Raw genomic sequence first — 12,355 nt, 5'->3', positions numbered from 1 at the left:
GTGAAAATTCCTTAGCAATTATGCATGGACTACTTTATTTTAATTATTCTTTTATGCCCGTTCGCCCGGCGGAAAGTTGTTTTATTCGAGTTTCATACCGAACAGGCGTACAGAGAGGCGGACAGACGTTACGAGAGAGCTCATTGTGGAGCTCAAGGGGGCACTTATATTCATAAGCATAATGGGGCACGCCAGGGTTGCCGGGGACGCCAGTAAGGTTGATGTATGGCCCGCTTGGTCCACCTTGGTCAGCCTCATCTCTTTATTTGAATTTTTCATTCTTTACTTTCATTTTTCGTATCCGATATTGCGAAATATGCAAAACATCGCCGGAGAACTCTCAGGATTCTCTGTATTCACTCGAGCGGTGGCCGCGACGATAATCAGGCAACAATTCAAGAAGAGGAATGAATCTGACGCGGAAAATCAAACGGATCGATAAACCCGACTTTTCACTTTTACCGCATATTCACCGAGTGCAGTAAGCATGAAGTTTGCACGCGGTTGGTGCGCAAATTTGTCGCGCAGTCCACAAGTTATCGGCTCTATCAATACTACAGCTAACCAAGTTATCGTCCGATATTACACGGGCAATATAGCAGGCAAAGTAAATTCCGTGCCTTGCCAACAATGCACGTATATAGCCAAAGTTTGTAGCCGGTGCCAACTAAAATGACAATATTATCTGAAACAAGGTAGAGCGCTAATTGCGCCGTGGTCATTACGTAGGCTATAAATCGTGCGTGGAATCGAAATCGTTCCGACACACCGATCGATTCTACCCGTATGATCGAGCTTATCGTTGGAATTGTGCAGTGGAAGATTTCGTCGTTAAATTAAATCGTCAATTCGCGGATTGCGAGCCCTTCGAGTCGGGATTTTTTGACATTTCAATTAATTTTTTCCCCCCACATACCGAGACTAATGTAATCACAGCCCGGCGGGTCAGTGACGCTCAGCCGGTCTGTATTTGCCAAGAATGAAGCGACCAACCGAGGGCAAACTATCATCCTCCTCGAGCCATTTAACTTCCGGCAAGTTCGCCGCTATCGCACGCGTCCTTGTTCGACCTCTGCGAGTGTGTAGCACAACCACCCCTCGAACTGTGTACAGGAGGTATTCGTACCACCGTGGACCAACCCCATCACGGCTGGTTTGCTCCCTGACCACGTACGGGAGCAGCTATCGGGTAGTGGATAAGGTTACTCGCACCTTCTCCCTCCTCGAGTAGCAAGCAACAACCCCGGTGGTGGATACATACCCGTATCTACGAGCAACCCTCTCGAAATGCAACGCAACGTGTACGATGCATGTGCGAGGGGTGATTATTTCATCGCGATAAACCTCCGACGGGCATGCATTCGCCGTTTCCATACAACCAACTCGGTACAATGTTTCCAAATGACTTTCATTTCGGAGAACTTTATAACTACTGCGGATCTTTTAGCCAAATGATTGCTCATCCGTGATGGAATGAAAAATTTGTGGGAATTGTTTGGAAAATTCATCAGGATCACGGTTACTGTAATCCCTTTTAAATTTTGTTGGGAAGAATAATTTCTACGCTGTACATGACTATCGTTAATGGAAATTGATTGGGACGCTGAACGAAAATAGCGAAGGCGATAATGAAACGGTGTAACGATGTATGCACATCGTGTTTTTGCCGAAACTTTAGCCGGTAGCCATCGCGGGGAATCGATCATCCGAATCGAGTTATTTTAATTTACATTTTTATTACTTTGAGTAATCGAGTTCTGTCGAGGTAAAGTGAAAAAGTTTATAAAATTACACTTGTTGTCGTTTATACAGATGCACGGTTACACGCGACGAGTATTGCAGTAACGAACCAACTTCAGATTTAATTAGCATAATTGTTTTCCTCTCTTTTCGAATTGGCTGAACGATACGCGAGGCTGTTAGTCGTTCTTTTCTCTCCTCCCCAAAGGGCATCGGGAACGAACGGTAAAATGGAAATGGGGACGAGGAGGCACTTGCTATCGGTTCATGCAAGATTGTCTTTCTCCCTTAGTTGTGTCCCCCTCGTACTCCCCCTCTCGCTCACCCCTCTTCGCCCTGTTTCCATAGCTATCTAGGTGGTGCAGAATCGGTGGAAAGTTCACCCTTTCCTATATCCCTGGGAAACTTTTATTTTAGTTTTATTGCCAACACAAGTTTTCCCCGTGCCAGCAGTCATCTTGGGGCCTTCGCCCGACATCGATGGAGTTAGAGTTCCTAACGAAATCCCAAGGATTGCAGATTCCTCCGTCGAGACAAGTTGGACATAGCCACTGTGCTCTCTTGTGCTAGCCGTAGAACGTCTCGGTAGTAACGTAATATACTCCCTTTCGGTCATCTGTGCTACCAGCTAGGTATGCTATCTCAATCTTCCTCGAATAAAAATCCATCAATAATTACCCCCACATAATTGCGATGAGATACAGTTGAACAGAATCGCTACGCGGCTGTAAACAAAATGGTTAGAGGCTGATCCTGGCGTGAGTTTAGCGAGTAAAATTGAACAATTGGAATCAATTCTTACTAAGACACCACCTCGGATTTCTCTCTAATCAATACGCCGAACTTAAAATACTTTATATACAGTATACCATGTTGTTCCGATTGATTGTTTTACGTCAAAGCTTTGTTTTACATTCTTTAATTTTGTTTCTTACCCTCATGTTGAACGAACAAAGCATGGATATCTTTGATCAAATTATATCGATAGCCCCCTACCGGCGCTGCCGCATAGCGATATCAACACTCGAATAAATAAATGTCAAATCAGCGTCAATAATTTACCTACTTATTGAAATCGGCTCGCGTGAACGTCTGAGTAATACGTGCCGGTAAACACTTGAAGTATTACATGTGTAATTACAATTAGGTACTAATGGCACTCAAATTTGTAAACTCACCGGTTTATCATTGCAATGCGTTTTTCTTCACCTAATTCCAGTATGCAACCAGTTCAGCAGAGGCGTCTATTCCATGCTGGGCGCCGTCAGTCCGGACTCGTTCGACACTCTCCACTCGTACAGCAATACGTTTCAGATGCCGTTCGTCACGCCTTGGTTCCCTGAAAAGGTAAACCTTCTTACTGCTTCTTACACGATTTTCAATCGCGAAATCAAAGTACATGTCACGTTAATCAGACAGCGTATACAATGTGTTTTGTTTAAAATTGCGTGACTGATTTCAGGTGCTGACACCGTCGTCGGGATTTTTGGATTACGCGATAAGCATGCGGCCGGATTATCATCGGGCCATAATCGACACGGTGCGGTACTACGGCTGGAAGAAAATCATCTATCTTTACGACTCCCATGACGGTAAGTGCGGTTTGCTTCTATGCATCTTTCATTCTCTTCAAGCTTCTGCAGAAGTTGGTTTGAAGGCGGTCTTTTGTATCCTTCTGGTCTCCCGGGTGCCCTTTGCTGCAGCGTAGCCGGGAATGCGTATAACCTCACTGACTCTGCAGAACCAAGAGCAAAGTACTTCTTTAAGTCTGCGTCTCACCGTGAAAGTGGTGGGGCGTACAACTTATCGTGTGCGTCGATCGCTTTCGGATCTGCAAGTAGTCTCCATGATTTGTCTGTATTTATTTCAATTTTCGTACGAGGTCACAGCTAGAGTGACTATCTATAAGCGTTTCACTGCGTTACCCATAAGTACTTGGAGGCATTCCGCACACCTACAAGGCTTCGCGATTCAAAGGATCGAGGCCATGCGTACCGAGTTAAACGCCTCAGTTCGCGATTAGATATAGAAAGTTCTGTACGGTATTTTTTCTACGTCATTTTCTTTTTATTAAATAAACCACACGCGCAAATGTAAAATCAAAAAATTGTGAGCTCAAGGCTGTTAAGAAATGTGCCTGGAAGCCGCTCAGTGGGTCGTTGAATGTACCATGCGGCGAGTTCTGCAGCACTGGCATCTTTCAACAGCCGTGTACAGGAATTACCCCATAAAGATAGCCGTAGTGCTCCCAAGGGGATCGACGTCCCCGTATGTGTACAATGTGCATTGTAAATACACGCTAGCTATAGGCGCGGTAAATATGAGAACCACTAAGACTTTAGCGTGTGGATTTGTTACGACTACATAGTCGTTCAAACAGCAATTTTACAGGGTGTTGCTTTCAACACTCTTGCAAAAATAAACGGGCCAAGACAATGTCGCGCTGACGGTGACAATGAATTCACGAAATTATAGTATATTACAAGGTAATTGGGGTAATTTTCCTCGCCAATTTTCTCGTTCTCGAATCGAAAGGAAAGGTCTGCGATAATGATTGATACGCGCGATTGTGCAGGAATATGAATTACCTTATCGACTAACGGTGACGCTCAAGTTGGTAGGAATTGGAGACCGAGAAGAACGAGGTTCGTGTATAATAAATTAACTTGTCCGATCAAATCTCTGGTTTCCACTTGACTCGGCCTCACGTATTTCTCCCTGTCGCATCTGACTTTCCGCTAGACCGAACAAATCAGTCATATAAAACGTCCAGATCCGATCGTCTCACTCATTGACTTTGCGTCTCATTTCCTACGATCGCATGGGAAACACCCACGTTATTATCGGATGCAAACAACGATCGATCTTCGTTTCGTCGACGTGTCGATCATTAGCGCGTTAATTGCGTTACGTATCTGAGATTTTTATCCGGCATAAATATTCCTTAAATATCGTTAGTTTCCTAGCTGATTCCGAGAGATTTTACTGCTCGTTACAGTTTGCTAACAAAAAATTACAAATTACACGGTTCTTTGACGGAATGGAAAGTATCGAGAATACATCGAACATCCAAATACTTCGAACCGTTCTTGGGAAATTAAACGTACAAAGGAACAATCTGATATTTATACGTATGGGCTTTTAATAAATATATTTACCATCGATACTTTTGTAACAGAAACGTTCCGATAATTGGAGTTTTCAATTGATAAATCGGTTTTATTAACCGTGAAGCTATAACGAAGTGATTCGGAATTTTTATCAGATCGCGCAAATGTGCAGACGTATTTTATCTTTGCTAAACTTACGATCGGGTATCATGATATATCTACTACGTGATAGCATGCTGCGGAAATTTGCCCATCCGGAGGCTTATTCGTTCTCAGACGTAGACGATTCGCTAGAATCACTCAACGGCATCAATTGATCCTAACTCTGAGCTCTAATTGGCTTTTAAACGATGTATATATTTTCAAATACGAAGCATAAATCTGCAATTATCTAATCTCTTAAGTCTCGAAAAGGGAATACCTAAATTCTAACTGATATTGATAACCTTAAAGATATTGTATCCAAATGTTCGCGTTGTCGTAATGCACAATGTTCGCAAGGGATGTCAACGGATATCTCATAATTCGTTGAATGTCAGTAAATCGTTGTATTATATTTGCTAATTAGGCTAGCTTAATTGTGTCACGTATAAATTCTGGAAACGTAAACATTACGATTATGTTAGCACTCGTTCTGATAGCGTCAGAGATGCTGCTGGTTACAGTTGTATATTCTGAATTTCTGACAAAGATGGATATACCCCGCGAACGACTTTAATATCTTGAAATGTCTACACGATAAATTTTCGGTTATACGTAGATCACAATTTTACTGAATGGTCATACATCACGCGTGCTTACCCAGAAGGTGAATGATTTCAACATAGCTGCTCAAACTTTGACGGTGGTTGTTTTTCTGGTAATGAAAAAAATTCTCACGTTTTCGTGGTACTTCGGCAGAGGATCTGATCAAAAGACTACAGAAACCAAGGCGTGTCTAGTCAGGTTCAAAGCTGATTACAGACAAACGATCAACGTCGAGACGTTTTTAACACTCGTACAATTTTAGCGGGCGACATCACGGGCATAAATTATACGGGGAAATTCTCGCAGAAGACGAGTTTTATCATTGCGTGGCCGCATTGTCTTTTCGGTTAAATGAAAATTTAATCTCGCTGGCACAGGCCCCCCTCCCCCTCCCGCGACAAACTCTGATCAAAGCATAAAACTAACTTCAAAGCTGCTTGTAGACCGTGAGATGGAAAGAAATATCGCGCCCTCGAAATTTCCTCGAATTTCGACAAATGTATAATTAGAATGGTGCTTTCCCGATACTACCGGTACACACCAGCTGTGCATGTCGATGTCTTCATATGCATTGTATCGATGATTGAAAATGAATAGGAATATAGTATTGCTCGCCCATTTTCAATGTGAGGTCAAGAAAGATTCTTCGAGTGTAAAGTCGATGACGGCTTATCCAACCAACGACACAACCAATGATGAATAAAAATATATTACAGTGATTTGGTTGCGATTTCTGAGAACGAGGCACCGCCGCCCTTGAAAGCTCCGTTCAAAACTTAAACACCGAAACGTAGCGTCTGCCGCAAAGTGGACACATGAACGGTAACTCGATTAACGTGACATACTCCGCTCTTGAAACGGCGCTCGATGAAACATACGAGGATTCTCGCGTGCCAGGGCTGCGTGGCGTAAAGCAACCCAGCCCGATACGACGGGGAAGCGAAACACCGGTACAGTGCTCCGATATGGTTAAATTCCACCATCGAGAGCGGCACCTGAGCGGGTGACCGCACGAGATAACCGAATTTGAGGGGCATCAATTTTTAGCGAGGGTGAAAAATATTCAAATAGGATCTGCAGCCGCACGTGCAAAGCTCAATTCGCGCCTAGAATATTCCGTGCGCTTTCTTCCATTGATAAAGATAACACGGTGTGATAATCTCAACGATCGAAGAATCTCGTTTTCATCAGTCAAGAGCACGTTCTATGACGCTTTAATCCAGATGATTTCTCTGATTGAGCCTAAATTGGAGTTGAGCAACGAGGTATTGAGATATCGGATAACGCTGACGATTGCGATATCTGTGTCGCGCAGATTGCGTAGAGAGGCAGCTGTATAACGTATCAGCTGAGAATTGTATTCCCTTGCAACCCGAGACCGGTTGGTTGTAACACTGTGAGATATGACGTCGGAGATCTAGTTAGTATCTAGTTGCCCGGAGAGGCGTTAGTTATCCGTACCTACGAGGTCAGGGGTTATACAATTTAGGGCAGACTGTGCACCGCAAAGCGCTTGCATACCTGCGTTCCCACCTGCAGCTATTCTCCGACAACTGAACCCCCGCCCCCACCACCAACAACGATTTTGGCACACATTGTGCATTGGGAGCAGCTGGCGAATACGCGGAGCCGTAAAGTTCACTGTGAGTCGGGTTCGCTACGTGTAAATTCCCATTGTTAGCGAGAGGATCACCCACGCGGTTTGCGATAAACGGAAAACGGAGGATTGTGAGCAAAACGTTGACAAAATGACGAGTCGATGCGAAGCTCGCAGTTGAAGCGACGACGGTTCGTCCAACTATGACCTGCGGACAAAGTCGAGGGAGTTGGCACCTTGCGAATATCGCGGAAGAGATCCGGTGCTCGCCCTGGTGTTAAATGAACTCTACACGTGCCACGGGGGCTGAAAATTTATTGGAATTACGTTCATCATCTTCACCGCACACTCGAGGGTTATGGAGTGAAATCGTTTTTTCAGGCTCATCCATTCTCTCGACAAGGATTGATTAAGGCTGGAAAATTTCCTACGAGCATGTATTTTTACACGAAACTCTATTTCACTATCGAGGATGAAGTAAAATTCGATCATGAAATTTCACCATTGTTGCTACTCTGCGACTCGACAGGAGAAAGCGTTGATCACGTTGCAGAAAGGTCAATTTTAGTACAATGTGTTCTTCAATCAGCTAGCCAACAAGCAAATATAAACAGTGGAAATCTTAATCGCTGTAAGATAAATTGAACCGATACGCACTTGACGCAATATATCTCTAAAACGCATCACTCGTTTATCTTACGTGTAGCAGATGTCAACGTGATACCCGTTAGGTAGTATTTACAAATCAATATTAGTTCACGAGTACTTTAAACTCCAAGTACAATTCTATTCAGCAAAGACGAAGGAACCCGGAAATTTTTAGTGTGAAAAAAGGCCATGAATGTTTATCAGCCGCGATATCGTCGCCAAAACACTTGATGCGAATTGATAGGGACAATTTTGAATGAATAGGACCAACATCAGTGAAAATTTATCAAGGACACAGCCAAACGTACGCGCACTTTGTCATCACACGATGTCAATCACGCTACTTTCTATGCTGAGTGAAGATTGCAGATCGTCGAATAAGATTTACCCATGTGAGATTTGATCGGAAACTTTTACAAAATGATTTCTGACACCTTGAAAAATGTCAGAAATTTGACTCGAGACGAGGAATGTATTCACGCTGCATGTCGAGGAATTTAATATTTCGATCGACAATATTTCGCTGAGGCAAATTACTGCTGATAGTACGTAACTTATAAATATCAACAAAATCCCAGCAAATTCTAATTTCGTATCTTACCCCGAAAAATGACTTTGGAGTCCATAATTATATCGCGATCGTCATAATTCTACGTTTGCGAAAATTCTCGAGTTACGAGCAAATATTTCAGCAGCATGAAAAACGTGATAGTTAGTAAGCCTGGTGCACTCATTCGTTGTTTTCAAGTTCCCCGTCGATCGATAAATTTAACTAGGTTGGATTGGGATATTCAGATACTATGTCTAAGCTCATCGAAGACAGCGATCATCAGCTATGGACGCGTTCTTAATATCACCGTTACTATTGGCGATATAATGAATGTAATCGCTACTCCAACGATAAGAATTAGTAATTGTGATCAATCAACAATATCGACTTGTCTATATGGACGCTGATTGATTGAAATGAAGTAGATAGCTCCCGGAAAGACAGATTACCAAGCACCATGGCGTGCGTTAGTCGCTAAAACGTCATTCCAAGGTTAGTGATGTGAGCGTCTTCAGTTTATTTGGAAAGAGGATTTAATAACAGTGATTCAAACATTTGTGATCCATCAATTGATCTACAGCGGTTCGCTCAGCACCGCCTTATTACTGGTAGTCTTTTAGTGCAATATTCCCGTTACCTTTGTGATTTCAAATTCATGCATCTCATCGGATTATTACTGACATTGTTAAATCACGATTGCTATTTAATCAGTAATCAGTTAACCAGTTCGCCGATACAATCACCAGGTTTACTTTGCATCTGACGATATGAGTACTTCAAGGCAATCCAATTCAGTCTAAGATTCTGTCTCCATCAGTCAGGGTTGAGTTCCACCTTGATATAAGCATTAATTCGTACAACGCGTCGGAAGGTATTCCATAGATTTCCAACCTAATTATTACTGTGCCCAAGTTCGGAGATCCCGGAGCCATGAACAGTAGTTTTGTGTTTCGTCAGATGTTAATCGCAATAACATGTAAGTATGACATTCTTCGTCGTATTTCCTGCACTTGTTCACGCTTCGATAAATCACTGTTTGTTATTCAATTTATCGTGGACAAATTCACAAGTATCTGCAATGATCTTGGAAACTTGGCATATCACAGAGAACAAAAAATAAGTCGCATTTTACGGTTGCGGGCAGACGAAAAAAAATCGATAACAACTACTCACGTTTGCGACAGGTACACTTGTTATGTTTGACAATGGTTTCCAAGACGGATGGGCGACACCGTCCATTCCGGAACTCGAATCCGAAGACTCGAATATATCGGTGACCGGCGGTCAAATATCATGGATCATAGCATTTCTGCATGTCGGCATAGCAGTCGGACCTTTCGTCGCGTTCTATTTGATGGAAAAAATCGGGAGAAAATGGACGCTGGTCTGCTCAGCAGTGCCGAAAATTTTGGCGTGGATTTTGATAGCCTTTGCACCGAATTATTGGGTGCTCTACTTAGCCAGATTCTTAGCTGGTATTGGTTCCGGTATAACGCTGACAGTGACGCCAATTTACATCGGTGAAGTTGCCGACAAGAAAATGAGAGGACCGATGAGCACGACGATTGCCGTAATGATAAATGTGGGGACCTTGGTTGTCTATGCGATTGGTCTCTACGTATCTCGAATGACACTGGCTCTGACTTGCCTCTCAGTGCCGATTATATTTCTCCTGACATTCATATGGATGCCTGAGTCACCGATGTATCTCGTGAAAAACAAAAGGATCACCGACGCAGAGATGGTGTTGAAATGGTCACTCGTCAAGGAAAACGTCGAGGACGAACTCGAGGAAATAAAACGTTACGTTTACAGAGATGACGATACGAAGCAACAAAGCATTTGGAAAAATGCGGGTGAAATCGTATCGAGGCGAGGTAACAGAAAAGCTCTAAGGATCACCCTCATCTGCTTCAGTGGTCTCATGCTCTCTGGAAACGTGCCGGTCCTTTCGTACCAGGCGGAGATATTCAAACGAGCGCATCTCAACATCTCGACGAACTTCAGCGTGATCGGTGCCGGTCTGAGCTTAGTCGTAGCAGGATGGGTCTGCGTTTCCATCGTCAAGTTCACCGGCAAACGCACTCTGCTACTGATATCAGCTCCGTTCACCGCCTTCTTCTTAGCAGCGATCGCTCTGTACTTCACCCTCGAAGAGTACGGGGTTGAGGTTGACTCTGTCAACTGGATTCCGATGGTCTGTATGGTGGGATATGTTGTATTCTACGCCCTCGGACTAGACTCAATGGCATACGCTTATCAGGGAGAAGTATTTCCCGACAACGTCAAGGCTCTATCGGCGATGATATGCTCGCTCTTCTACGCCATTTTGGGCGTCGTTACTGTCCAGCTGTTCCAGGTTAGTAGTACCTTTATCATTTTTTCACGTTTATCAACTGGGTTTACATTCGTCGTCTGAAATTGCTGTTACGTTATCCTGGTCACGTCCGAAGGCATGATTTGAGGACGCTAATCCAGAAATCTAATAATTATCGGATAAGCGATTTAAAGCGATGTTATTTTCATATCAAAGTTATTCGTTTGAAATGTACAAGAGAACGTATATCAGATAATTAGTCAAATCTGCCAGCACTCTTCGAACTTATGTGCTCCGGTGTTTACGACCTTCGTCCTTCTCTCCCACTTATAGATTCTTTGGGACAATTACGACATAGAGGTCCCCCTATGGGTCTTCGCTGGTTTCACGACAATCATGTGGGCGATCATCTATGTAATCGTTCCTGAGACCGAAGGAAAGAGTCTCGAAGTTATACAACGGGAACTGCACGAGGAGAAGACAACCAAGCAAATTATTTCACGTGCTTCAAGCTTAATATTCACGTGATGCTTTCAGATCCTAGGTGCATCAAATTTGAGTTGTTTGGTTACACATGCATTAAGCGCGTAGATATCGAATGTCGCAGCCATGGCGTCGCAGAACCTTCGAAACTCGTGGACATCGAGTTTAGATATCTATCATTTATTGCAGAACGCGTCATCAGCGGCAAGGTGCAGTTAACTTTTTTCCCCAACGGCCTTCAGAAGATGAAGAAACCTGTATATTTTCACGTAAAACCACAAGGCTTGAGAACATTTCATCAGGAAAACGGTAACGGGGAGCACGCGTGAACCATCCGAAGGCTATCCCATAAAATAGTAGAGATGCTATCGCCATTGGTATCCTACAGTTGAATTTTTTTTTCTAGTTTGCTATTCTAAGTACGTGTATGTCGACTCTATTTATTTTGTCTTTTGTCACCGTACGTTTAATTAAGTGACGCCGATTCCAGTAACGCAACTTTATTCTCACTCGTGAACGATCAGACGGTGACGAATGAAAAATGAGGAGAAAAAAAATTGCTGAGAAAAGCGTTTGCGGAGCTTCAGATAAAACCATCTAGTTATATTATTTATCCCTACGAATAGAATAAAGAAAATGTATACACAAAAATTCCACCCGCGTTTTCGCGTCGTATTTTTTTTTCCACACTCCGTATCCTTTCACATCCCGTCTCGTTTCTTAGATGCGTTCAAGGTGATGCCGTTTTCTAAACTTCGACGTAACGCCAGACCGCGTTCATCCAATCCTACTATTCTATACCAGGCTGTCCATAAACCTTTGGGTAACAACGTTGTTTTCAACAGTTTCCTGCACTCGGTAGATGATGAGTGGAAAGAAGGGGTGGTGCTAGAATTGGAGGAGGTGTGTCAGGTCAGACTGGTTTCTGGTACTTGAACGCACATTTTTTTCTACCCGTGGTGTAAGAATTAGGTTGATGAGATCAAGACAAAGTACTGGCATACCAAAGGGTAAGCGTTCTGCTTTCCTTTACTTGAAAAATGCATTACATAACTTTGTGATGCTGGTCAGATAGAAGTAAATTCTCGACTTGAGAGAGCAAACGTTAGAAATGAAATAAACGCCGTATATAGCTGATATAGCGGGGTATGATAACTCAAATT

At 43.2% G+C, this 12,355-nt stretch overlaps 2 protein-coding genes and 1 long non-coding RNA gene across 6 annotated transcripts in view; 2 read left to right on the top strand and 1 right to left on the bottom strand.

The window, feature by feature from the left end:
* Nucleotides 1-12,355, top strand: part of GluRIB (Glutamate receptor IB) — a 153,664-nt gene that overhangs the window by 110,985 nt on the left and 30,324 nt on the right. For both annotated transcript variants that reach the window (XM_046610334.2, XM_046610335.2), the window contains exons 3-4: nucleotides 2,960-3,087; nucleotides 3,203-3,332. In XM_046610334.2, coding sequence (XP_046466290.1) covers nucleotides 2,960-3,087; nucleotides 3,203-3,332 — 258 coding nt within the window. The remainder of the gene's footprint in view (nucleotides 1-2,959; nucleotides 3,088-3,202; nucleotides 3,333-12,355) is intronic.
* Nucleotides 1-12,355, bottom strand: part of LOC124211360 (uncharacterized) — a 154,153-nt gene that overhangs the window by 113,753 nt on the left and 28,045 nt on the right. The window contains exon 3 of the long non-coding RNA XR_011176316.1: nucleotides 2,919-3,079. This is a non-coding gene — a long non-coding RNA (uncharacterized lncRNA). The remainder of the gene's footprint in view (nucleotides 1-2,918; nucleotides 3,080-12,355) is intronic.
* LOC124211359 (facilitated trehalose transporter Tret1) lies at nucleotides 8,937-11,819 on the top strand. 3 transcript variants are annotated; one of them, XM_046610346.2, is made up of 4 exons: nucleotides 8,937-9,368; nucleotides 9,577-10,751; nucleotides 11,043-11,253; nucleotides 11,382-11,819. In XM_046610346.2, exons 1-3 carry the CDS (start codon nucleotides 9,323-9,325, stop codon nucleotides 11,235-11,237), a joined length of 1,416 nt encoding a protein of 471 aa, XP_046466302.1. In that variant the 5' UTR covers nucleotides 8,937-9,322; the 3' UTR covers nucleotides 11,238-11,253; nucleotides 11,382-11,819. The 3 variants fall into 3 exon arrangements, with proteins under 3 accessions (XP_046466302.1, XP_046466303.1, XP_046466301.1); XM_046610347.2 differs by lacking the exon at nucleotides 11,043-11,253; XM_046610345.2 differs by having other exon boundaries at nucleotides 11,043-11,819.

This window comes from Neodiprion pinetum, chromosome 2 (assembly GCF_021155775.2).
Source record: "Neodiprion pinetum isolate iyNeoPine1 chromosome 2, iyNeoPine1.2, whole genome shotgun sequence".
Classification (NCBI taxonomy): Eukaryota; Metazoa; Arthropoda; class Insecta; order Hymenoptera; family Diprionidae; genus Neodiprion; species Neodiprion pinetum.
Note: the sequence above shows the minus strand (reverse complement) of the source record. Positions and strands in the feature narration are given on the sequence as shown.

Bases quoted from the DNA above. Each gene is read 5' to 3' on its own strand.
- LOC124211359 (XM_046610346.2), top strand. From the start codon at position 9,323: ATGAACAGTAGTTTTGTGTTTCGTCAGATGTTAATCGCAATAACAT. The intron at 9,369-9,576 runs GTAAGTATGACA...CGTTTGCGACAG, and splicing joins GATGTTAATCGCAATAACAT to GTACACTTGTTATGTTTGAC. The intron at 10,752-11,042 runs GTTAGTAGTACC...TCCCACTTATAG, and splicing joins TTACTGTCCAGCTGTTCCAG to ATTCTTTGGGACAATTACGA.